The sequence below is a fragment of the Histoplasma capsulatum genome, genomic scaffold (assembly GCF_000149585.1).
Source record: "Histoplasma capsulatum NAm1 scaffold_1 genomic scaffold, whole genome shotgun sequence".
Taxonomy (NCBI): Eukaryota; Fungi; Ascomycota; class Eurotiomycetes; order Onygenales; family Ajellomycetaceae; genus Histoplasma; species Histoplasma mississippiense.
In genome coordinates this window covers 2921671-2947354 of record NW_001813982.1, presented here as the reverse complement: position 1 = coordinate 2947354, position 25684 = coordinate 2921671, and the positions used below count along the sequence as shown (strand labels likewise).

Genomic DNA, 25684 nt, shown 5'->3' with positions numbered 1-25684 from the left:
CAGAGATTGTTTTTATTCTTACCTACGAAAAGTCTCGAATGATATTTATTTTATTTTCCTGATAACGTCCCAAGCTTCCCAAGTACCAAATAAGTCCACCTTGGTGGGTGAGTAGTTTCCTACAATAAGATAATCCGCTCTAGCAAAGGGGGCGAGGTCACCAACATTGCTAGTTTCCAGATCCGGGATATCTACCATACCAAACCAGATATGCACTTGGATATAAAGCCCGATATTCAAAATATCCTGAACTGCGCGAGCATAATACATCAGACCTTCCCCGTGCACATTTCCATGGTGCAATCTTGGGCCTGGGATGATAACGAAACTGACGCCGCAAAACGCAGCGTAGGCGACCTCCAGGTTCAATACTTGGCGAGATATGTCTGCTATCAAAGGATCTGGAGAACAGAGATCTATCCAAGGACTAGTGACACCAACCAACTGGCTTGTGGACTCATTTGGCGTCAAGAAAGTATCTTCTGGTGAAAGTGGCGGGACCGTCACAGGACTAGTATTATGTGACGTTCCCAAAGTTAAAGTCGGGTCGAGAACAGGTGGGCGCGAGTCAGATAGGTGGGTAGAAAGCAGCGTAAGGACGCGGGAATGGAAAAGAGGAGTCGTGATGGGGGTTGTGAGTAGATCATACTAGGAAGGCCATTAGCAATTTGCAGAGGCGCAAAAACATGTATTCGCTGATATACGTACATTACCCTCTTGCGCCAACTGGACTAGTTGAGGCGATACTGGCACAGTGCGCCGAGTTTCATGTTGTCCAATACAAAAGGTTGGGGCCAAATCATCTTGTGACTCCATACTTGCAACCACCGCACAGCGGCAGGGTACAAGTCAGGGCGTTTAGTAATAGGGTGAGCAGAGCGCATAGAGCTCGGTACACTGCAAAAGTTGAAGATATTTAAGAGAAAAGTGGGAGAGAAAGAAAAATTCACAAATATCTAAACCGAAACATTAAGAACTTGCAGCTTCACTCAATCAACTGGAGGGGTAGTCGATGGGCGCATGAAAACAGGTCTGAGAAATGCAATGTTAGGCAAAAATCAAACATGCATTATGATTCAATTGCACTTCAGCCCATGTGCAAGAGCAATATACATCGACGGAGCGGAGGAAAGGAGCGACAATCCACAGGGTTTTTACCTCGATGAAGTTGAAGTCGAAGATGTTTGTCCTCCAAGAATTTTTTGGGTGATCTTAGGCGGGGAAGTTTTAGGCGAGCGTGGAGTCGGCTAAAATTTCCTTTTTTTTTTGTGTCCGTGCAATCTTTTTTTTGACACAAGCTTCAGCTTCAAACCTCACCCTGCACACCCCTCGAGAACCCACCGCATTGCCACTGACGACTATGGCGGACCATCGCCCTGACGGCGACAGTGTTGCTCGTGCGAAAAAGAGACAGAAAACCCAGACCGCAGACATGGATCCTCGACAGAATAAGTACCTTGCGCATTGGTATGAAGACGAAACGCCAGCAAATGGCAATGCTACTGAGGGTTCGATCCTTGACCGATTTAAGCGCCACGAAACAACAGCTGCTATGGCTAAAGAGGCGGAGGATTCTTTACTGAATCCTTTCAATGGTAAAGCGCTCTCAAGCAAATACTTTTCGATTTTAAAAACACGAAGGGATCTACCAGTTCATGCTCAAAGGTATGCGATTTGATCCCCCTCATTCACGACATTTCGCCTAGCTAATGATAATATTTGCTGTAGGGATGAATTCTTACACCTCTACCCAGAAATCCCAAATCCTCGTCTTCGTCGGCGAGACCGGTTCAGGCAAGACCACCCAGATCCCTCAGTTCGTGCTCTTCGACGATCTTCCGCAAAAGCGAGGCAAGCTTGTAGCGTGTACCCAACCCCGGCGAGTTGCCGCCATGTCAGTTGCGGAGCGAGTTGCAGCAGAGATGGATGTTAAGCTTGGCGAGGAAGTCGGTTACAGTATTCGCTTTGAGGATATGACGAGTCAGAAAACCATCCTGAAGTATATGACGGACGGTATGTTATTGAGGGAAGCGATGCATGACCACGATCTTACACGCTACAGCACCATCATTTTGGACGAAGCCCACGAGAGAACGATGGCTACCGATGTGCTCATGGGTCTCCTTAAAGAAGTCGGTCAGCGCCGCCCAGATCTCAAATTAATTATCATGTCTGCCACGTTGGACGCCCAGAAATTCCAACGGTACTTTGGTGATGCGCCACTCCTCGCGGTCCGTGGACGAACCCACCCTGTCGAAATCTTTTACACCCCAGAGCCGGAACAAGATTACGTAGAGGCTGCGATTCGTACCGTTTTGCAAATTCACGCCAATGAACCGGAAGGTGATATACTCCTATTCCTGACCGGGGAGGAGGAGATCGAAGACTCTGTGCGCAAAATATCTCTTGAGGTAGATGAGATGATTCGAGAAGCCGATGCAGGGCCCATGAAGGTATACCCTCTCTATGGGAGCCTACCTCCAGCGCAACAGCAGCGCATTTTTGACCCTCCCCCGCCACCTCGTAAGGAAGGAGGACGACCCGGACGGAAGTGTATCGTGTCGACTAACATCGCAGAAACATCTCTTACCATCGATGGTATTGTGTATGTGGTCGACCCAGGATTTTCAAAGCAGAAAGTTTATAACCCACGCATTCGAGTCGAGTCCTTGCTGGTGTCACCAATTTCTAAAGCATCTGCGCAGCAGCGGGCTGGCCGTGCTGGTCGTACACGTCCCGGAAAATGTTTCAGATTGTATACCGAGAGCGCGTTCAAAAAGGAACTTATCGAGCAGACGTATCCAGAAATTCTCCGTTCCAACTTGTCCTCGACTGTGTTGGACCTGAAGAAGCTTGGAATTGACGACCTGGTTCACTTCGACCTTATGGATCCTCCTGCCCCCGAAACTCTCATGCGAGCGCTAGAGGAATTAAACTATCTAGCTTGTTTGAATGACGAAGGAGATCTTACGCCCCTAGGTCGCCTTGCATCCGAATTCCCATTGGACCCAGCTCTGGCAGTGATGTTGATCAGCTCTCCAGAATTCTACTGTTCCAATGAGATCCTCTCTATTACGTCTCTCCTGTCCGTTCCCCAAATATTCATCCGTCCTGCCTCCCAGCGGAAACGCGCAGATGAAATGAAAAACCTCTTTGCCCACCCTGATGGTGACCACCTTACACTCTTGAACGCTTACCACGCTTTCAAGGGTCCTGACGCCCAAGAGAACCCGCGACAATGGTGCCATGATCACTTCCTTTCCCTCCGTGCTCTTCAATCTGCCGACAATGTTCGACAGCAGCTACAACGTATCATGGAGCGGGAAGAAATCGAACTTGTTTCTACCCCATTCGAAGACAAGAAATATTACGAAAACATCCGCCGTGCTCTTGTGGCTGGTTTCTTCATGCAGGTTGCCAAGAAGGAGAGTCAGGGAAGAATCTTTACAGGACTGTCAAAGATAACAAATGAGCCCGTATTGCTGCACCCTAGTAGTGTCCTGGGGCATGAAGCGGAATGGGTATTGTATAATGAATTTGTTCTCACGACAAAGAACTATGTAAGAACAGTGACTGCTGTGAAGGGGGAATGGCTTTTGGTAAGTACTTTCGCTCTGTTAGACAGGCATTTGGCTGGGCCCCTTTCTCACGCCTCTCCTCACTCATAACTTATCACTAATTAAAAATGTTTCTCTTATAGGAAATTGCCCCAGTTTACTACGATATATCCAGTTTCCCCAAAGGCGAGATTCGCTCCGCTTTAATTCGGGCTGCCGAAAGACTTTCCCGAAAGGAGAAGATGCGCGCGGATAAAGGAAAACGACATTAAGAAGGCAAAGCTTAGATCCTGTTATCCCCCGGGGCCCATATTCCTCCCTATCCCTTTATTTCTTTTCCCCTTTCCCTCATACATACAAGTGTCGTACGTTGTTGACACGACGTGGCGCCCACGATTGGGTTAATTCCCCTGTTTATCCGTTTAGATGACGAGAAGAAAAAGGGAGATCGTTGAATGATGGATATACTGCCAGTTTTCAAAGAGCCTTATCTCAAGCAAATTTTCCATTTTGGAGGCTATTATCCTGCACTCCTATTTCTGCCACTTTTTCTTCTCTCATTTCCTGTTTCGTGGTTTCGATTCTCGATGAACATTCTGCTAGAGCTGTGTAACACCTTTCGTCACTAAATTTGTCCTTTCTTCATTCCCGAGTCCACAGTCGGCGTATGCACTAAAAGATAAATAGAATCCTTTTGCTATCGAACACTATTTGTTCCTACTTACCCTATACATTGTAACATAGAAATGGAAAGCAAAAGGAATTGTTTAGATTGTCGTCCTTTCATGTAACTGGCAAGGTGAGAAATCCTATTGACTTGTATTCCCTGGTTGGGGCAGAAAATCACCATTTGAAAGATGCCTCACTCAACCTTCCTTTCGGATATATTAAATTCCTAGATACCGATAAGAAATCTCTCGCTCGCTAGGTGGGGCCATGTAAACTTCTCCGGAAGTGAAAAAAAGTATATTCGAATTGTGTCTATCGAGAGATAGATTCACTACTCCCCACCTATCATACATGCATATACCAACAGGCAAAATTCCCTATATATACAAGAAATATGAAAAGGAAAAATGTCATTTGCCCACCATACTCTGAACGAGATTGCAATGGGCCCAGGTTAACTTTGACTGGGTTTTGAAGTAATAAATCGCGGCAACATAGTGACATGTGAAGGTGGAGAAGGGTATGTCAAGTAAAGAAGTACATGCACAAGGCTTTATATTTTAGAACACGCTCAAAAGGGAAGACATGGAGAGCCTGACGAAGGCAGCGGAGATCGAAGATTTAAAAATCTGCCCGTAAAGGGTATATATAGGGAGCACTGGAAATACTACGGTCCGGCTGTTTTAACAACGGTTTCGTGGAGGAAAGGCAAGGTCCATGTTCACCCTTTGTTCGGACGTGGCAAATTGAGGAGTCCTCACGGGTCTCGATTTCACAATCGTTGTTGCCAGATTTGGTCACCTAAACGAGGATATTGCTTGATGCAGTTATCTTTGAGGTCGTTAAACGTTCGCAATCGGGTTGTGTTCGAAAAAAAGAGAATTTCAAGATCCAACGTGATCATTGCATTCATCATATCAATTATACACAAATCAGAGATATGCTGTTGTCAAAGATGGTTAGGCATGCCACGCAAATGCGCAACCTTGAACGTTTCACACATGAGACAATCAAGACATCAGGTCTCCAGAAGCTCAGCTTTACCCTCGATTGGCAATTCTGAAGTATGAATGTGAAGGCCATATTCATCTACTTCACGCTGTAAGTCTCTAATGGTTTTTTGAGAGATCGCTAGCGAATAGAACAACGACCCGCATGCCTCCGGGGACAGTTCCTCTTTAACCTTTTCGGCTGGTACTTCCGAAGCATGAATACAAAGCTCATACTCATTTAGTTCCCGATGGAGGTCAAGAATGGCCCTTTTAGACACTTCCAACGAATAGAACAAAGACCGGCAGTCATCATGGAAACGTCTTCTTATTATCTCTTCGGCGGACGATGAATCTTTTATACATCCTTCTTCAGGTTTCTTCACAAAGAAACTCACAATATTCCCTTCAGCTTCTTCCTCATCGGGCTGGTTCTTCTGGAACTGAACATGCTCGGCTTTACGACGCGTCAATTCTACAGCTTGCTTCGATTTGAAAGAACGTGACTCATCATGAAGATAATAGCTGCCGCCGGTGATTGGCTCACGATCCTGTGATTCATAAATCTGACCTGCCTGTCGCACATCGAAACTCCTGTCGACGCGTTCTCGGGATTGCGGAGGGTTATGCGATGGCGCATTTGCACTATACCCGATCGTCACGCGAACCATTTGCTCTATTTGTTTTGCGAACTCATAGCATTTCTGACCTAAAGGCCTATGGACGGGAATATCTGTCGAAGCGCGCTCAGCAGCCGTATTCCACTGCTTTAAAGCGGTTTTGACTGAACTCCGAAGATCTCTCTTATTGTAACTGGGCCTCCAATCAATCCCAGTATCAACGGCAGCTTTGACTATAGCCTCAGACAATTCATGTTTTCCGCAGGAATTGCAGAAGGCTACCATATACAGGATTAGTCGGTTAATTGCGTTTCCAAAATGAGCTTTCGTAGACATAATAAAAGCGACAGATCGCAATAAGACATAGCCACCCTTTCTCCAGTTTGGCGATACGGTGTAGAATCGAAGATAAGAACCCAAAACCTGAGCTCCTTCATTGTATCCAGATTCTCGAAGGATATGGAGGTAAGCGTCAGCGTTTTGGGGCTGATTGAAACTAAGACTGGCAGAAATGAGAGCATTCATCACAAATGGGTGGCGAGGCTTTGGTGGAAGCGCAACCTGAACATCTCCAACACGAACTGTTTCCCACAAAACAGGTATATTCACAGGAAAACTGTCCCCTTGAAGTAAACGTAAGAAACCGTCGAACCCAAAGAGGTCCTTGGTTTTGTTGAAAAAGTTGATCGCAGAAACAATGACAGGGGGAGTCATCCTAATCCTGTTTGGAAACAGCGAGTCGATGACCATCTTCACAAGGTCGTTTTGCTTGGATCGTGTAAATTGCGTGATCATAAGCTCAACAGTCTGCGGCAAAATTGGTTCTTCCGAAGCCAGTAAATTCTCAGAGGTGATCAATAGTAATCGCTGGAGGGAAAGGGCTTTTCGATTATATGATTCAAAAGCCGCTTGGAGGTTATTGTGCAATTCCTGCCTTTCTTGCTGGAGGGCTGATTGCTCTTGAATCGTTATGTTTTTCACGAGATCATCGTATGATTCGTCTTTCCGAAACCTCAGGCGAGTGATCCGTCTTTTTATCCTGTGCAATTCGACAAGATAATCTTGTGTATTGAATTTCGGATGGTCGAACTCTTCTCCATAATCTGCCACCACCTCCCCATAAGAATGCGCAATGCTGGGCCGAAGGAGCAACTTTATGGCGAGTTGCCGTATTGCAAGGAGCTGGATAGCCCTTTCTCGCAAAACATCTTGCCCTGCTAAGTCATACTGTCTCCGAACACGTTCATCTTCGTCCGTTGGGTCTCTCTTCTTGGCAGACCCTTTCTCAAAAAAGTCGGTGATCATTTCGGGTCGGTCTTTAAACGCACAGGACTCCTTATTTTCTAATCGTTCAATTGAAAGTGTGTTCGCGTCCCAATATTTCCCAACTGACGCAGAACCATTTGTGGCGGTTGCGGCAACTGTGCTATATTGCCTTCTTTGCAACGGAAGAGGAAGTTGCCGCAATTTTCTCCGATCAGCGAGCCCATTCAGGATACGAGCTTCCTCAATCCGCAATTCCTCCACCTCCTCTTTCACAGCCTTAATTTTCTTTTCTAACTCGGTCCGTCGTTTGGTTTTCACATCTGCGTCAAAAATTATGGCAGTCGCAAAAATGGCGGAGTAGAGGAGTGTGACGGAGTTGCCGATGTAGAGCCTCCGCCGACTGGCAGCCGTGCTAGCTTGTCCAGCAACGGCATTGGAGCTGCTGCGCAGGCAAGAAACACATCGACATGACCCAGAAAGGGCAGTTCTGGACCAAAAACCTTGCATTATTGTGGCATAATTGATGGACAGGAAAATGGAGAGAAGGGGAATTTAGAGAAATTTGAGGGCAAGGTAGGTTAATCGAAAGTCGTTCTCTGGGTAGAGTTCCCACCTTATCGTGTCAAGTAGACCAGTTGACGTTGCCCCTGTCGTAGTATCAGAGGCAGCGGGCAGGAGGGGTGCAACCGAGCAGCATTGAGAGGAGCGCTGTCGAGAGATACCGACGGAAGGCTGGTATTTGCGGATGGTGATGTCGGAGTTCGTGGACATTGCGGGCTTGTTCACTAGAGACTTGGCTGGAAAAACGTTGTCCCACCTCTGTTCATCGCCCAGTTCTCCACCACTTCGCATCCCTAAGGACATCCTCGATTTACTGTAGTCAAGTTTTCAGCTGCAGACTCTACGAAGCGTAGAGTAGCACTCCAGCCCCTACAAGCATGTAATCCTTTTGCGCTTCATATAAAAGCATGCCAGTTCAAAGAACACCGTTCAGCGCCCGTCTTCCTCTTTGCTGACCATGACGTGTATCACATTGATGATATAAAACCATTATAGGCTCATTCGTGAAGCACCCTTTTCAGAATTTTTTTTTCCTGTGCAGCATTTGAGACTATTGCAAGGAAGGCAGCACAACCAAGCCCGGCATCATTGTCAGCCCCTATGTTCGACAATGTCGCTAGTACACCCGTTCAATGTTGATGGAGCTATCGCCAGCGAGAAAATGGAGCGCATGAACTACAAGGATGGCGATGGCGAACCACTTATCTCTTGTTCACAACATTTCTCTGACCCGGAGATCGCTCATATGATTCGTCATACCTTCATGTCGGCAAAGACGGTGGGTGTGCACCCACGGCTAGTTACTCTCCTCAGCAAATGAATAATTCTATATTTACCTGCAATCTGTGAAACTAGCCTGAATCCAAGAAAAATGCCCTTCTTGGTTCTAGACATGCCCGATCCTCGTGCAGTTCGTCTTATCGAGGGAACCAACTTCGGCTGTCTGGGAAATGTTATACCCCGAAATATGATGCTACACACATTTTGACCTATATCCGGAGACAGCCCCGAGGGAGACAGCCAAATCTATAGGTGCGCGGGGATAACCCTCGGCGTCTTCGGCCTCCCTAAGAATATAGTCTTGCCCTTCCTGGCCAACCACACAATCGACCCTACGTCAGCGAAACTTTTTGGCCTCCACTACGCAATCACTCTCATTCTGGAGCGCAGGGTTGCGGGGAATATATCGGTTGTATTATCCGCCACATGCAAGAAACATGGACGAGGGAATACTGGTCAGTGGAGTTGAGCCGTATCATAGCACTGAGGCTAGATGGCTTGCGTGATGGCGTGCCTGTGGGCTAGTTGATCGTTTTAAACCATGTTTTGGCATGGTTGCTATTGACCCGGCTTTCTTTTTACCATCTCCCTTGACCTTGTGAGCTGTACCCGGAACCAATGCCACGGCCCGGTTCATGCCTTACGCAGTAGACCATCAAACACCCAAAAAATCTCCCAGCCAGCGGTGCTACCAGGTCATGTAATCAGGTGCAGCAGATCTGGGCTAGATGAACGTCCAGCTGGTGCTACTTTCCTGTCCCATTTTTCTCTGCATGGTTTACAGAACTAAATATTAACATTCTCCGTAAACACGTCTCGAGGAGGATCTGGATATCGATTAGGTGGTGTAATATCTAGTCACTAATTTTCTTGATATTTGACTCGATGATCATTGACTGATTCCGTAGTATGTGTGCTTTAAAAATAGTTGATGTTAGGCGGCATCAAGTGAGGTCTGTAAGCTCAATTCACTCATAGCTACGGAGGCTTGGAGAAATTTATACGGTAACATTCAAATTGACAGGCCCATGAAGCAGTAGGGGCGGATCGAGAGGTTTAATGCCCATATTGGCTGTCGAATGCATAAGAGCCTATGGAGTCCCATAGCTTCTTGGCACTGAGATTCCCATCAAAGTCAAGTTTCGAGCATTTCCACGCCTCCTGTCCTAGAGCACACATTCGTAACTGTGCCTATTGTATACTAGTATGCGCACTAGTATGCATCATCCATTGGTCTGTTTTATCCCCAAAGCACAAGGCAAGATCGAGACAACAAACCCTGCCTCCACATAATAGCTTCAACTGCAGAGCTTCGCTGCGGGATTCTTGCGACAGCAACATGATTGCGTTACTAGTGGCGTTCCTAGCAGTGACAAGGTTATGTCTCGCGCATGGCTCACACGAAAATATTGGTGATGTGGAGGACTGGGCTACAAGGCATATGCTAGGTAAGGGGTAACCATGATGCGCCAAAGTTTGCAGAGAGTTTGCTGACAGTGAGGGATTTAGAGGAACATCACATCTCAAACTTTGACCCGGGCTCCTTTTTTTTGCTTCACGACTACGACAACTCGGGGGTATGGACAGTGGAGGAAGTTCGCAGAACCTATGGACTTGATGACAACTCCAATACCAACCTAACAGAAGAACGCAAACAACAAATCCTCAAGGAAATATTCAGTATCTTCGATCCACAGAAAACTGGGGTTATATCGCAACACGAATGGATGCGCCTGTCCCGTGAGGGAAAGAAGCTACCAGACTTTGGCACGGGACCGGGACATCATGGTGACTTGGAATATGAATATGAAATACACCATTTTGAAAAATACCACGGCGATGGGGCAACGGAGGAAGATCTAACGCATCCCGAAGATATCGAACATTTTCGGCAACACGACCATGCGGAAGATGCTCAGATTCGACTGGCAAACCTCCAAAAAATGCCCATTGTGGAGGCTAACATTCCGGTCAAGTTCCTCAAGAGCCCCTCGGCAAGATGACGTCCAACCCTCCGTTTTACGCTATACTTCATCGTATATTCTGTGCTTTCCTATCCTCTTGTATCAGTGCTGTTATTACCTCGGCCGTCATGTTTGAAACGCATAAATGTTTGTTTAAGAGCATACGAATGAACATGTTTGTGATGTTGCTATGAACGAGCGTTTCTGTATATATTATTCTCATGTTTGTATGTTATTGAGTTGCCTTGTTTTTTATTGAACATACTCGGCATCAACTAGAGGGAATTGGAGAATTATAGATTTATTACCGCGAATTTGTGTCCCGCGGGTCACTTATGTAGCTCAGGCTAATATGTTGTTGCTCAATTCCAACCCGCTTGGTGAAGGCGGTATGTAGATGTCAAAAACGCAATGCATCACGCCCGGGGCATAGGTTTTAACTCTTTCCACATGGATACACTTCGCTGCAGGAATAAAGGGTTGTGATGGCGGCGGAAGCTGTGCACTTCCTCTAGAAGAGCTGAGCAGAGAACTGATCTCTTTAGCAATACCCTCCTCCATCATCCCGATACCCTTTACATCCACATTTTCGTGAACATGGATCCAGCCTCCAGCCTCTGTATCCAGAACCTTCACAGCCCCTTCCCATGACGGCTTAGAACTCGGCAATAATCCAAGATTAACATGGCGGATGCGTTTCCATGTCCTCGTCCGCTGCATTGCCTCTTCCAAAGCTCTTATCACATCTGTTGCAAACTTGTTATCACCATGGAAAATTACCACACGATCCTCCTCTCTCAATCCCGTGGCTAACCCGTCAATACCCCCTTCTATCTCGCCCGTCTTCTTGTCGACCTTGACCACTTTAACCCCCCATCCATTTTCCTTACATCCCCTACACAATCCTTCAATCGACCACCCATTAATCTCCCAACCCAACACCCGCCCGACCCCTCTCTTCAGGTACGAAAACACGAAGTAGCCAATCCCAGCATACATATCGACCACCGCAATATCCCCCGTTCGCTGGCCCAACAGTCGCTTCCCACTATCATCGTAGCCATCACCAAGCCCCTCAAACTGAGACTCAATCCCCAAAATCCTCGCCTTCTCCACAACATTCCCACGACTGAACATAGAATGAAATGGTGCCCAAATCTGTACGATGCCGCGATTCTGCACCGCGCGAACCCACAACGCAGACTGCAAAGCCGTTTCCGAAGGGCTAGCTTCTTTTTCTTCTATATCTTCGCATACCTCCCCTCTCCCTGCTTCTCCCCCTACATGATCACTAGCCTCTCCAAAATCCCCATACAAAGGTGCCAACCCCGTCGGACTTCGAATTCGATTGTCAATGCCAGTAGCAATTGTTGGAGATATGGGCGCATTTATCGCGATGTGCGTGACGCCCATAGGCGCGAAGGATGCAACTATGCATGCGTAAAGTTCCTGGCGCTGTGCGCTAGAAAATGTATTGTAAAGTATCGCCCATTCGGGTGGCCAGGAGAATGTATTTGACGGAAGCAGGAGGAGAGGTGTGTAAACTGTGAATCTTTTAGGGAGGGGGATCGATGGTGATTGCGGAGAAATTGGATGGAAATGTGTGGGCAAACAGTGGTTGTACTGGTGGTGCTGGCTCTTGAGATAGTTGAGTATTCCGGTTTGTAACGGGTTGGAGATATTCCTTGGTCGAGGCGAAGACTTATGGAATTTGTTCACTGGAGGGCCAGACGTAGGGATTCCTCCTCTGTAGATGCTGGAAGCATCCCGATTATCAACATTGTCATTGTTGTTCCCAGTGTAAATGTCCTCATCCGAGGGTGTTCCGCTGAGAAGAGCAGGGTTTGATGACTCCATTTGCCAAACGGAAATGCTTTTCAACTTCATCTAAGTATGATCATGGTAGCCTCTCTTCTCCGCGAGAACCATTTGCAATACATAAAGATATGTGAATAGTTTTTTTTTCTTCCTGAACAGTCCACAGTGTGGCGGTGTTTGCTGAACATCAATCATTCTTTGACCTAAAAGGCGCTACCAGAATATACTTTATCCACGCCAAGAAAATACAAAAAGATAAATATCAAAGGGAAATCGATACATTCTTAGATACTATCCAAATATGCTAAGTACGAATTGGATCTATACTTTCTCAGAAATACCTTAGAATTGCTAGTAACCAACACACCAGAGGAAATGTTTTGCATCAATTTTCACAACTTCCAAAATTCAAGGTATTGCCACATTCCTGTCATCCAAATAATCGCTTTCTTTCTTTGATAAGGGCACCGTAGCCAGGCTGATTGGTTAGGCTGTAGTAAAAACGTGAAAGATGTTCCGAATGACGATATGCACCCAAGAACCTAAGCACAAAACAAAAAACAGGAGTAAAAAACAACGAAAAATCGTTTATAAGACCAAGAGAGCTGCCCCTACTCCTGATGATATTAAAGGAGCCGCTCGAAGTAGATTCATTGTTTTTTCTTCGAAAGACTGGGCAGGCACAGCCAAATTCCCCCGTCAACAACAAGCATTGCGAGCACAATCGGTTGCAAGACTTGCACTCCCTTGAATTGGGCGATGGCACCGACCGCGAAGGGCAAGATTGTAGCCCCAGATGCACCAATGGCGGCCGCGAAGCCGATAGCACTGACATGTAGATGTTTCGGGAGCAACTTCGTCGCAGCGATCACGGCTGCTGGAAACAGGGGCCCCAGAAAGAACCCAAGGAAAGCAGCCATCAACGCAGAAACGATGAATTGGGGAATCAGCCAAAAGAGAAGCTCGAGGACCACAGAGGCTCCCAGATATACAGTCACGGCATGCTTTTCAGACTTAAATAATCGAGGGGTTACGAAGCCGAGAACCACACGCCCAACAGTGATACCGGCCCAGAGCCCAGTCGACGCCATGCCGGATGCAAAGTTTGATGCATGGCGAACGCGAATCATGAACGTGACGATCCACCCACCCAGGGCAACCTCGATCCCAACATAGGCGATCAGGAAGAATGCACAGATCCAAGTTATTTTGTTCCTTACAGCCTCAGCTGTGCGGCTGTTGCCGAAGATCTTGCTGACGATAATATCTTTCCTCGTGACCTGTGGTCGTTCTTCATCGGAGGGAATGGCCCTCGCGCTGTGGCTTACCTCGCTACGCTGGTGTGTCTCGCGGTACAGGGCCCCTGTCGAATTCCAGAATGAGGCCCCGAGAAAAACCAGTTCCAAAAAGGCGCTTCCAGTAACAAGGTAATAGAACTCAAACCACTGCCAGCCCGCTTTTGTGATGAGGGATGTAGCGATTGTCGGTGCCAGTAATGCCCCTAGGCCATAAGAGCCGTGTAACAGTCCTAGAAGTTCATTGGCATTTGCCATTGAGCCCACCCACGCGTTCCATGCGGCGTCTGACAGGCCATTTGCGAAGCCAGCAATAATAAAGGCAATGATTAGGACCGGATACGGAGGGTGAAGGCAGACAATGACATAGGCAATGACATGGCTGGCAGGTCCCAAAAGAGCAGGGCCGCGTTGCCCAAAGCGCATATGTAACATATTGTTCAATATGGCCGACGTGATATATCCTACCAGAGGGGATAAAAATACTAGCGATATGACTGTGTAGGTAACGTGATAATAAGTTTCTAGCTAATAAATAGGATGTGTGTAAGTATAAATATCTTTTCCCTCTCTCCCTCCCTCCCTTTCTTTGGCTGATTGTTCCTTTTTGAACTGGGGGTATGTCTGGTGGAATGGGTTCACAGTCTTACATATGGAATAAGAGCCTGTTTTGGTTGGCAATATAGTTAGCACTTCTTCTAAGCTTTTGTTGTTCCTGATTTTTTTTCTCTCTCGCACAATGATATCTGTATATACATTCTTTCATACATAGATGCTGCTAACTTACACCGTAGGCTGCATCATTGATTCCCAATACTATAAAGCTGTAATTGGCCGCTAGGAAACGAAAACAGTTGCGTTTTGGATAGTTCCAACGCTCCGAGGGGCTGGTCGTTATTGAAGGCGTTGTGTCTTCAAACGTATTACGGGGGAAGCTCTGTGGGAATGAAGCTGCACCCGCGGGCTCGTTTCTCGACAGCGTAACGCCGTTGCCTTTCGTGCTCACAGCCGGGGAGGGGAATTGAAGGGTTTCCAGCTCCATGGCCTTGGTTGAGCTTCACAGCCGTGGGATCATTCTCGGTACTTTCGCACATATACTAGTAACTGACGTAGGAAGGGGCTCTTGGAAAACTGAGACAAGGGGAAATAGGAACCAATACCACAATTGAGTCAGGCAATTGAGTACGGAGCAGAACAAGATGGAAATTCCAAATAATCACGAGCGTCCCAACTGAGGGGTTTGGGGCTCTTATAGAATTCGCATGCCATTGTCCCCACCTGCGCCGAGTGTGTGGCGGTAGCTTGGAGCCCTTCGCCTCCCGCTCGGGCCGAAATGTCCACCCTGGAATCCAGAATTGGCATGTTTTTCCAGCACCAATTAAGCTAGATTGATAGTAGCGGGAGTGCGATAAAAATGGGCTGCCTGTATAAATCGCCGTTTGCCATGGAATGTTGGACGTTGTCATGGTTCATCCCGAGGGCGTATTTGCGTATTTCGTATAGATCACCCCACGCTACGGATACTTTCAATCGAGATAACCCAACAAGCGCGCCGCTTTACGAGCTTGTCCAAACCGGGACAGTAACCCTAAATTTACCCAAAGAGGAAATTTCAACTTCTGATCATAACCTCCAGCCCGTATGGACTCCGTTCAATGAAGCAAAAATGGGCTGCTGGTATCCATTATCTGCAACAGTCAATGTCTTAACTCTGAAGATTCTGTTGGCTTGTCTGTTAATACTTTGGGCATGACTGTTGCTTTATTAGTCGATGAGATGCATGCACTTGGGGGCCGGTCCCCTAAACCCGGAAAACATGCTGATGGATTATCTAGTTGAGTTGCATTCGCTGTACTCTGTGCCGTTTTTGGGGCGGATAGGCCAGCCCAATTCCGCCTCGTGTGGTGGCTATGGGGCTGAGTGCCAACAGCCGATGCAGGAATGGTTGATCACTGGCTGGGAGGACAGATCCGTTGTGGTTCCTTGCTTTTGATTTGCTCCAAACTTGAGCCACCGCTGCTTCTTGGCTTCCTAGCTAAATTCAGCCCTGTCAGATCTTGTGTGCTGTGACGATGAGGCACCTGTATACTCCAGGTTTCTTGCGTTTAAAAACCCAGAGAGCTTCTTTCGATCCTGAAATTCTCTATCTGGAAGCACGTTTCTATGTACTGGTAGTTAGTGGCCGCAATTTGCCATGCAGACCTCATAACAAGTCGCGCAGAGGGTGCTTGAATTGCAAAAGGAGACACGTAAAGGTGTGTATATGACGATTGGATTCCTATCCCCGTCATCTGCATGGTGGAATCTTACGATGTTGCTGGTAAGAGTCGCTAATCGTAATCTAAATAGTGCGATGAACAAGGCCCGTCCTGTGCAAACTGCGTTGTGCGGAAGACTGACTGTGTCTATCAGTCGCCAGAGACTAAGCCAAGAGTTACCAGAAAGAAGTTGACGCTGCCGGCGCTAGTAAGGAGCTCTAAAGGCGATTCGACGAGCAATTCCCGGAAAAAGTTGGTTGATGAAGCTTCTGGCTTACAGTCAGGATTCTTTTCAAGAACGTCCTCAGAGTCCCCCTTGACGCTCCGCCCTTCTGCCTCTCCTGTGGCTTTTACCAGTACAAGTGAATCAAATAGATTGTTGGAAATGGAACTTTTGCATAGATGGACGACGAGGACTTGGATGGGATTATACAGCATCCCCGCAGATGAACCATATATGCAAATATTACTCCCCCGCGCAGCTTTGAAAGATGACTACATCATGAATAGTCTTCTCGCGGCAGCTGCAGTTGACCTGGCTCTATCCTCAAACGAATTCGAGTCTGCTACCTACCTCTGCGCAGCCTTAGAGTACAGCAACAAAGCCAGCGCCGGGTTCCGCTCCCAGCTCGAATATATCAACGAGGACAATCTCCATTTGTTCTACCACCTCGCAGCGCTTTCAGCACTCATGCAATTCGTCCTTCCTAACAGGCAGCAGACCATGCTAGAACGCGTAGACGTCATCTTCAGCCTTATGCTTGGCGCCTGTAACATCGCGGCATTTAACTTTAAGTGGCTAACAGACGCCCCCTGCTCATCCCGCGACATACTCTACTACAAGCCATTATCTATGGAAATCTTGGACCAAGACACACTTGCTGCCTTGCAGAAGCTTTCCATCGTCAGTCGCCAGATTCGCGTTCCTGCCTCAAGCCACACGGCCATTTTTTCAGGAGAGGAAATCCCTTTGGCCAGTGAGGAATATATGATTACCATTGCGCAGCTAAAATACTGCTTCGCAGAAGACTCCTGCGGTCGCATTAAGAGTTACTTTTTGTCAATGATCCCCATCGGCGGCCGAGATTACATTGGAGCAATCAAGAAACGGGAGCCAATGGCATTATTCATGCTTATGTATCTTGGTGTTCTCCTGGATAGAGCTGGTCGAGACTACATGTCATGGTGGGTGGGTCCGGCGGGGAGAAAGCTTGTAGAAGAAGTTTCGGGGATTTTGGAGCATTTTCCAATATCCCAGATTCCAGAAGGGCGTGAGGCGATGTCATGGACTCGACAGCAGGTTGGCTTGCCGCCTTTACCAATGAATCAAGCTATTGAGAAGGAAGCCGCCCGTTCACTTTCAGAATTATCTCTTGCATTCCCCGTTGCCGTGTGAACATGTTCATACTCCCGTTACTATGGAGCAGTCCAAGAAGAATCCCCAACAGGGTACTTTCTTTCCAATGTCATCAGCTAATGTCATTGACTACAGGGTCTGGTTCCTGAAAATGAAATTAGAAGAATTATTGCCCTCTCCCGTTTATTCCTCCTGCTAATCATCGTCGCAATGCCGATGTCCTTCTTTTCACACATGGTAATATCTGTCGAAACGCCCCGCTCCTTGATAATATCTCTTTCCTATTTGTACGGATACCAATGTATGAAATAGAACCTCAATAAATAATATCAGATACCTCAACTTCTCGAGCCGCCTTTATGGCCCTATTTCCTCCATACAGCACCCATGCGTCGTACCGCAGCACAATGTCACACATTGTATCACTTCCCTCCCATTATGTCCCTTGATTTTTGAGTCAGGTGGTTTAAAAGAAATTGTTCCTGGTCTCTGAGTCGATCCACGCCCTAGACTCAGATGTTTACTTACAAAGCAATGCACAGATGTGAAACCTGACCAAACCTTTTAAGCCGATCGGAGGATCCCACAGAAGGAAGAAGAATACTAATAATAATCAATCTAAATCTTGTTAAAGAAGTTCAAAGTGAGTGAAGTAGTGCACAGCACAAGATCAGTACAATGAAGTTCATGATGATCAAGATGCTGCTTAATATCAATCATATCTATTAATATAATCTTGGGTAAATAGTTTTTATATTCATTCGGACATAAATGTCCTGTCCACAGGTGGAGAAAAAATTTAATGAGCTATCAGAGACAGGAGACAGACAGAATCATCTCCAAAAGACCAATATGCTGAGAGATTGATATATCAGAATTTATAAGATCCGATACATGGAAGTTGATGGATTTGAGTATCTTTTACAGAAGTTTCTGTTGCAGAACCATACAAGGGGTTCTGTTTCCTTACGGAAGGGAAGGACTTAATTGTTGGAATACTGCAAAACCCACAAAGGTTATATGACTCTATTATCAAATCGTATGACAATACGATAGCTCTGATTGAAACTTAATAGAATTAATGACTTTCTCTGTTCTGGCGATTATATTAGCTTGCTCCATGCATACGTTTTAACCTGTCCAGTTGATTCTCTTAACTACGCCCAGTCCACTTTTTGACAGCTTACTAAATCAGCTACATGATCTACTTTAAAGGTGAAATATGGACCCCAGCAAATCTCCTGGAGGAGTGAAAACCCAACTAAATATCTAGAAGTGGCCGCAGCTCAAAGGCATTGTTGGTTTCTAACCATGCCAAACGCAACTCACTACCAGTATTTAGTGAGTGCGCCACAGTGTATGGAAAACCACACCGTACGGAAAATATTTTGAATATAGCAATCTTCAAAAATTAATTAATAACCACCACCACATCTATCTATAACATAAAGATTATCTATATACTCATTAAAAGATGTAGAATTCATTGTAGATTGAGATTCTATAGAATTATCTTATTGTGATTGAGTGGTTGTAGATTTTGTAGATTTGATTCCAATCAATTGAATATTTTTATTAAATGTCTTTTTCATCTCATTCACTTTACAGATTGTGATTTTGTGATTGACATTTTTAATAATGAAAACTTCATTTATTTGCATCTGTCTGTGAGAGAATTTGATGATTTGACATCTATTTGTTTGATAATTATAAAAGACGTACTTTGATTAATGACTAGCATTATTCTAATACAGTTTATAAATTGATTAAGAAAAGAAAAAAAGAGAAAGAAGATCAAAAGAAAAGATTGTATGAAAAGGATTTTTATAAAAAAGAAAGCATGTTGAAACTAGATAAAGTTTGAATATTGACTTAAATACTGAATATCAAAAGAATAATTAAATTTCTTATATTAACTCCAGTAATTACATGATATCCAGGCAGTATTTATAAGAAAGAAGATGCTTGAACATATGATAGAGGCAGTGCTAATATCTATCAGAACATTTATTTGATTTCCAATATTATCACAATAAAAAATTCTTGCTAATATAATCAGTAAAATCTGAGATATTATATATCACTTCTGACATACCCCCTTCAGCAGAATAATATCAGTAATAAAGCTGAATAAATTATCAGAATAGAAAAGAATATAGAAGACATAGTGATTATAGAATGAAACAGATAGATAAAAAAATATATGAAAATATTGAATTTCTTCTGTTCAAACTCATTGAGTTTTTATACTTTATTTTATTATTTTATTGACAAAATCAATTATATCAATTAATTTCATTTGTTTGATAAATTCCCTCTGCTTCTGTTATGATAATGGCTTAGTCAACCCGTCCGCTGGCATGCTGGTTGTAAGCGTTCATTGTATCGAGATATCGCCGGATTGTATCCATTCTCACAACCAGTTGCCGTAAATATCAACGTGGTGTAATTTGATTGTGATGAAAGAATCTTCTTTAATAAGAATGCCAACTGTTTGTTGATTGTTGCATTGAATTGAAATCTTGTGCTCTAAATTGAATCTCAAATAATTAAAGAATTGTTTTTATTAGATTGACTCTTTGCCTGCCTGTGATATAGCTAGTAATTCAGCTTCAGTGGTGGAAGTTGTTATTATTCTCTGCCTTTTTAACTTTCAATCAATAAATTTTTCAAAAAGTTTGAAGATGTAATCTTCTGTTGATTTTTTTTCTGAATTATCTGTGAAGGAGGTATTACTAGCTACTTCAACTACATTCATTGATAAGCCATCACTATCAGATACACTATATTCAATCATTAGATTCTTCAAATCTTAAAAATAGATGATAACACAATCTATCTCTGCAAAATGATGCCTAGAAGAATTGATCATATAAATTATAAACTTGTCAATTATGTATGCAATATCTGATCTAATCATCACTGCAGTGTAGATACAGAATTCAATTCATCATTGATAATAGTGAATATTCTCTGATGATGCGGTTTCTTGATAAGATGTTAGTGGAATGCTAGATAGAGGTGTTCATACTTTGTAAGTATGAGTGAAATAATAAGTATCAATTAATTTATCAATATAAATATCTTGATAAAGTCATAACTTCTTAGAGCTCTGATCTTTAGTAATTCTCATATTAAAAAATCATTCAAAGTTTTTCATCTGTCAGAATTTATATGTATTTTCAAGATCTTTAATCAACTGATTTTTTTCCTCTCTATCATTAGAGTAAGATACCACAGCAATATCATCAATATAAAAAAATATAATTATTCATTTATTGATGAATAAACATTTATTTTCAGAGATTAAAATGAAGTTTAATTGTTTAAAAATAGTAGATAGTTCTTCAAGCTATAGAAGAGATGATTTTCTTAGATAAAATATATAATAAATATAAAATGTAATTGTTCTTCTTGAAATTTCATACTCTCTTCAACTTCCATCAATCATCTGATAATTCAACATAGACTAGCTCATCAAATGAGCTGTTCACAAAGATGTTAACATCATTCAATTGCTCAGCATCAAAATAAAGATGTTGATAATAGCAAGTAAGATATGAAAGATTCTTACAGTTAGAGTGTGAGCTTTGATATTTAAATCAGATACTGATTATAAATCATTTCAGATGCAAATATAAACTTTAAATTTGATAAGATAATCATCATCATCAAATTTGTAAATAAACATTTAATGTAATGAAATCACTGAGGTATTTTTCAAAGGTTTATTAACTATTTCATAGATATTTTACTGAGTTATAAAGTTTCATTCTCATTTGACAACATTAATTCATTCATCATAATAGAGATACTTGTTGATATCATTTCAATGTTGAGATGAGTCAGATAACTGAGATCGATGAATTTTGAAAAATTCTGATTGAAATATTCTCACAGATTTTACTGAATTGTTAGATGAGATAATATTAACAAACATTAAAATGTTCTCATTAATTCTATGATATTCAGTAGTCAGCAATCCGCTGTATACTTCTATATGAGTGAAGATTGAATCATTGCTAATTCTTCACAATTTAAACATTCGTCATTGAGATAGATTCCTTCTATATGATAACAGAGTTTCCAAGCGATTAGATTGATGTGAGATAGTGAAATGTATACAATGTTTCTAAGAATTACTCTGAACTGCTTGCCTGCAGCATTAATTATGTAGATTCAAACAGTTTTATATTTCAAAACTTTTGTTGTCAAATCTTCAGTGTAAACTTACTCTTCTGACAGTTTGTATGTTAAAAATCTAGATCGATTATTACAGATATGTCACTTAGAATCAATATCAAATATTCAGAAATCTTGAAAATAGAGGTGTTGATTGAAAGAAGAGCTCGTGATATTCATATTTAGACATCTCGTCAATCGGTTGATAGATACAATATCAGAAATGTTCAAAGATTGATCAGTAGAATGATTAATAAAATGATTGATAGATTCTTTACTTGTTCTTAGAAGAATCATTTCTTCTAATGTCTATTCTATTATTTCAATATTAAAAGCAGCTATTTTAATTATCGCTGCATCCATCTTCTTCTTGATATCTTCATTTTTGAGTGTTTTATTCATCTTTTTACATCATTGCTCATTCTTCTTCCATTCTTCTAATCTCTGACTTGAATTGAGATAGTAACATTTGATTCAAAAATATTTCAAACTATAAACATAGATTCTGAATGTTGATTGTTCTGTTTGTCTGTCATTAAAAATAACAAAGTTGAACAGAAGTGGTTCTGACTTGCTATATCTTTTTTATAATATTCAGAACAGAAATCATTAACCACATCTGTGAAAAAGAAATTCTTCTTATCTTCTATCTCAACTTCTCTCTTTCAGATAGCAGTATATAGATTATCAATAAACATGTTAATAAGAAAGAAATCCTCTCATATATTAAAATTACCATCTATATCAAAGTGTTTGATTTCTGTTTCAATTAAAATTCAAGTATTTAATCATTGTTTTGAATTTTATTTAGATATTTTCTGCAAATTCTGATATTTCTTTCATATTTTGTATTGATAGTCTGCTGTTCTAGATGATAACCTCTTCTTAAGAGCAATTAAAAGATTCCTTCACATCCATGTGAAAGTTTTCATTAATTGCTATTTCTAATTCATTGAATGTCACTGTTCTGAAGATCTTTTTTTGCTTGATCTTGCTAATCTCTATTAATTTATTTTTATAAAGATTTCTATCATTGTTATACTTTCTATTCTTCATCTCTCATTTAACTCTTGCTTTCATGATGTGTTCAGTAGAGAACTCTGAGGAAATAGATACAAATATTTCACTCATTTTATTGAGAATTTCCTCATTAATAAAATTCAGTACTTGAAGCTCATCAGCAAGATCTAGTATCACAGTATATCATAGATTTTATTTTCTAGAAAAATTTAAGAAAATTGAGGCTTTTGATGAGGAATTTTCTGCTGACATCTTGATCAGTTGTATATAGATATAGAATCATTATAGAATTGAATGAATAATTGATATAAAATTGGATAAATATAACCATTATTTCGCTATTATCTCTCGCTGATACGGTAGGTTGATCAAAATCGGATAGATATAAATATATTGCCGCAATCATCACCGATGAGGAGGTCGGTGAGTTCGGATAGATAAATATAATCAGATAGATATCTGTGCCGATAAGAAGGTCGGTATGGATAAATATCAAGATAGTTGAATAGATAGCAATAGATAGCTAACCCAGGCTCATTGTAAGAGATGGGCTATAAGAGTAATTACAAGAGTAGTGTAAAGTACGCACAAAGGATATTAAGAAGGTAGCAATCTCTATTGTTCAAAGCTAATCGCTAATCTCCTAAAATCCACGGATATCAGCGAGCATTATATAGATAACATTGCCACCACACTACAATTATTTCGTGCCTTTCTATCGCCACGTATCTATCGCCACGTATCTATCTCCTAATATAGATATCTCCGTCTGCGTCTATTACACTCACAACTGTCGGAACTAAATAAAGTCTGAATATTGACCCAAATACTGAATATCAAAAGAATAATTGAATTTCTTATATTAAATCCAGTAATTACATGATATCCAGACAGTATTTATAAGAAAGAAGATGCTTGAACATATGATAGAGGCAGTGCTGATATCTATCGGAACATCTATCCGGTTTCCGATATTGTCACAATAGAAGATTCTTGTTAATGTAATCAGTAAAATCTGAGATATGATATATCATTTCTGATAGCAATCTTTTATTCAAAATAGTTTTAATAAAATAGTTCATTTCATCTTCAAATAGAATATCAAAGAGTTTCTTAGATTCTTCATCTGACTGCTGGTAATAAAATTCTAATAAAATAATATGAAAAATAGAATGCATGAATTTAAAAGTTCTTAAAAGATTTAATAAATATGCTTGTAATCTGATGATGTTCAAAATTGTAAACAGTTCAAATCATTATTATTATTATTCTTTCATTATAGATATATGCAGTCAGTGGCTATGATATCTATCTGAAATACTCCAGAATTTTTCAACTTAAGAATAAACTAATATACAAAGTCAATTTAATACATGCAATAGCAGAATTCCAGCACAGAATCAAACAACTATTCAAACTATTCAATTTAAGAAAGAATGTCAAAAGAATGACAACAAATCAATACATTCAATTTAAAACAAATGAAATAAAAAGTATAAAAAACAGCAGCTATTAAAAGAAAAAAAAGCATTCACAAACCAAACTTTTCAAAACAAGTCAAAATTAAAAATAATTAAAATGAAACAAATTTCAAAGTAAAAGTAACAAAATAAAAATAAAAACAAAAACAAAAATTAAAGCAAATACATAGAAACAAAGGAAAAAAAAAAAAGAAAAAGAAAAATTGAATTCATTATCAGATCAAGCTATTCAATTGAAATTTTGTAACAATATTTAATTCTTTCAAATATTCAATCAAGAATTCATTTCCAGTTTTTATATTGAATAAAAGTTTTAAATTTAACTGTCTCAATTTAAACTTCTCTTTCAATCTCAATCTTAACTCTGTATACTGTGTACAAAGTAAAAGAAGATGCTATGGATTTTCATATAACTGACAATCTGAATATAAGTTATTTAAATCATTTCTAATTTTTGTTAAATATGATTTAAAATAACCATGTTCAAGCTTTAACTACATTATTGTAGCAAAAAGTTTCTTTTTATATTTTATTAAGCAAGCTTTCTATTTTGACTTAGTTTCAAACCTGGAATAATGTACACTCTTTTTTTGTAAAAACCAGATATCTTGCCATTTTTGCAAACATGATTCTCTTATTTTTCTTTTAATAAAAGCTCATATTACAATTCTTTGAAAGTAGACATCCAATTCAGTTGCTTTTTTTGCAGCTTTATCAGCCATTTCATTGCCATATATACCCATGTGAGCAGGCACTCAGTGAAGATGAATAGAACAATTGAATGAGATTTTTCTTTGAATATTTTGAAGACTTTTCAAAATCAGCTCTAGCATTGACTGTTCACTGCTGATTTTATTACTTTGAAGTCTTTTAAACTCAGCTTGATTATTAGTGAATATTCAAATATGCTTAAATCTTTTCCATTGTTCAATCTTCATCTCAATCAATTTGAAAGCTCTTGAAATTGCAAATAATTCAGCATTAAAAACTTCTGACTCTTTTCTAATTTGTCAAAAATCAAGAATATAATTTTTATCATTTTCTGAATATACTATTCCAGCTCTAGGATTATCTGTTTTCTCACATTTTGAGTTATCAGTGTATATAAGAATTGCTTTATTCCTCATTTATTTTAGAAGATTTAGATGTTATTTAGCCTGAACTTCTTTTAAAAGTTAACTAATATTTAAATCAATAAGATTGACAAGATCTTTGTTCCAAGGAGAGAGACAACGTGGCTATTCCACGCAGGATGCATCTTAAGCTAGTTACAAATTATAACCTTTATAACCAACCGATCACCGCGTCCGTTCTCTCGGGCTGCTTTAACTAGTTCTGGCTCTTCCAGCTGGGGGTTTTAGTTAAGCGCCACCACCCTCTTTAGACATCATCATAGCCTAGCGCTTCTAGTTGCCGATCTCAGCCCATTGCCCCCTTGGCCTACCAATCAGCCGTCATAGTCTTGCTCTGTGTAAGGGACTAATCATAGACTTACCTACCCAATGTATCAAACATTCATAACTCACAACATCTGCTTATTATACCACATAATCAGTAAAAAAAACATTCAAAATTATCTCACATTGTTAAAATATTACAATGAAATGATTGAGAAATAAAAGCTTTTATAAATGCTTGAATTTAAAGTTCTTATATTTTAACTCATAAACAATACTGTACTTTTGCAAAACAGCGGAATGCATTATATTCAGCACTTTCAAAATCAGAAGCATTTTATGATCATCATCATTATATTACCTTGTTTAGACAGAAGTTGAAACATCTTATCAATACTTCATACTTTACAAAATTTAATCATAATGTTGATTTTAATGTCATTGATTTTCGGATTGCTTTTTGAATCATT

General features: G+C 41.4%; 7 protein-coding genes across 7 annotated transcripts in view; 3 read left to right on the top strand and 4 right to left on the bottom strand.

Moving 5' to 3' along the window:
* Window positions 1-816, bottom strand: part of HCAG_00842 (hypothetical protein) — a gene marked incomplete at both ends in the record, with an annotated part of 3047 nt that extends 2231 nt beyond the window's left edge. Inside the window, 2 exons of the mRNA XM_001543746.1 lie at window positions 87-648; window positions 709-816. Of these exons, the coding sequence (XP_001543796.1) occupies window positions 87-648; window positions 709-816 (670 nt within the window). The remainder of the gene's footprint in view (window positions 1-86; window positions 649-708) is intronic.
* Window positions 817-1360: 544 nt separating this feature from the next.
* On the top strand, window positions 1361-3829 carry HCAG_00841 (pre-mRNA splicing factor ATP-dependent RNA helicase PRP43; the record flags this gene model as incomplete). Its single annotated transcript, XM_001543745.1, has 3 exons — window positions 1361-1595; window positions 1729-3599; window positions 3701-3829. 3 exons carry the CDS (start codon window positions 1361-1363, stop codon window positions 3827-3829), a joined length of 2235 nt encoding a protein of 744 aa, XP_001543795.1.
* Window positions 3830-5244: 1415 nt separating this feature from the next.
* Window positions 5245-7965, bottom strand: HCAG_00840 (predicted protein; the record flags this gene model as incomplete). Its single annotated transcript, XM_001543744.1, has 2 exons — window positions 5245-7588; window positions 7715-7965. 2 exons carry the CDS (start codon window positions 7963-7965, stop codon window positions 5245-5247), a joined length of 2595 nt encoding a protein of 864 aa, XP_001543794.1.
* A 1816-nt stretch (window positions 7966-9781) lies between these two features.
* Window positions 9782-10445, top strand: HCAG_00839 (conserved hypothetical protein; the record flags this gene model as incomplete). Its single annotated transcript, XM_001543743.1, has 2 exons — window positions 9782-9890; window positions 9952-10445. The coding sequence occupies 2 exons, from the start codon at window positions 9782-9784 to the stop codon at window positions 10443-10445; spliced, it is 603 nt and encodes a 200-aa protein (XP_001543793.1).
* A 303-nt stretch (window positions 10446-10748) lies between these two features.
* On the bottom strand, window positions 10749-12263 carry HCAG_00838 (conserved hypothetical protein; the record flags this gene model as incomplete). The annotated part of the gene is made up of 1 exon (XM_001543742.1): window positions 10749-12263. One exon carries the CDS (start codon window positions 12261-12263, stop codon window positions 10749-10751), a length of 1515 nt encoding a protein of 504 aa, XP_001543792.1.
* A 611-nt stretch (window positions 12264-12874) lies between these two features.
* On the bottom strand, window positions 12875-14561 carry HCAG_00837 (predicted protein; the record flags this gene model as incomplete). Its single annotated transcript, XM_001543741.1, has 2 exons — window positions 12875-14047; window positions 14307-14561. 2 exons carry the CDS (start codon window positions 14559-14561, stop codon window positions 12875-12877), a joined length of 1428 nt encoding a protein of 475 aa, XP_001543791.1.
* A 372-nt stretch (window positions 14562-14933) lies between these two features.
* Window positions 14934-17173, top strand: HCAG_00836 (predicted protein; the record flags this gene model as incomplete). The annotated part of the gene is made up of 3 exons (XM_001543740.1): window positions 14934-15249; window positions 15574-15602; window positions 15869-17173. 3 exons carry the CDS (start codon window positions 14934-14936, stop codon window positions 17171-17173), a joined length of 1650 nt encoding a protein of 549 aa, XP_001543790.1.
* Between the last annotated feature and the right edge of the window lie 8511 nt (window positions 17174-25684).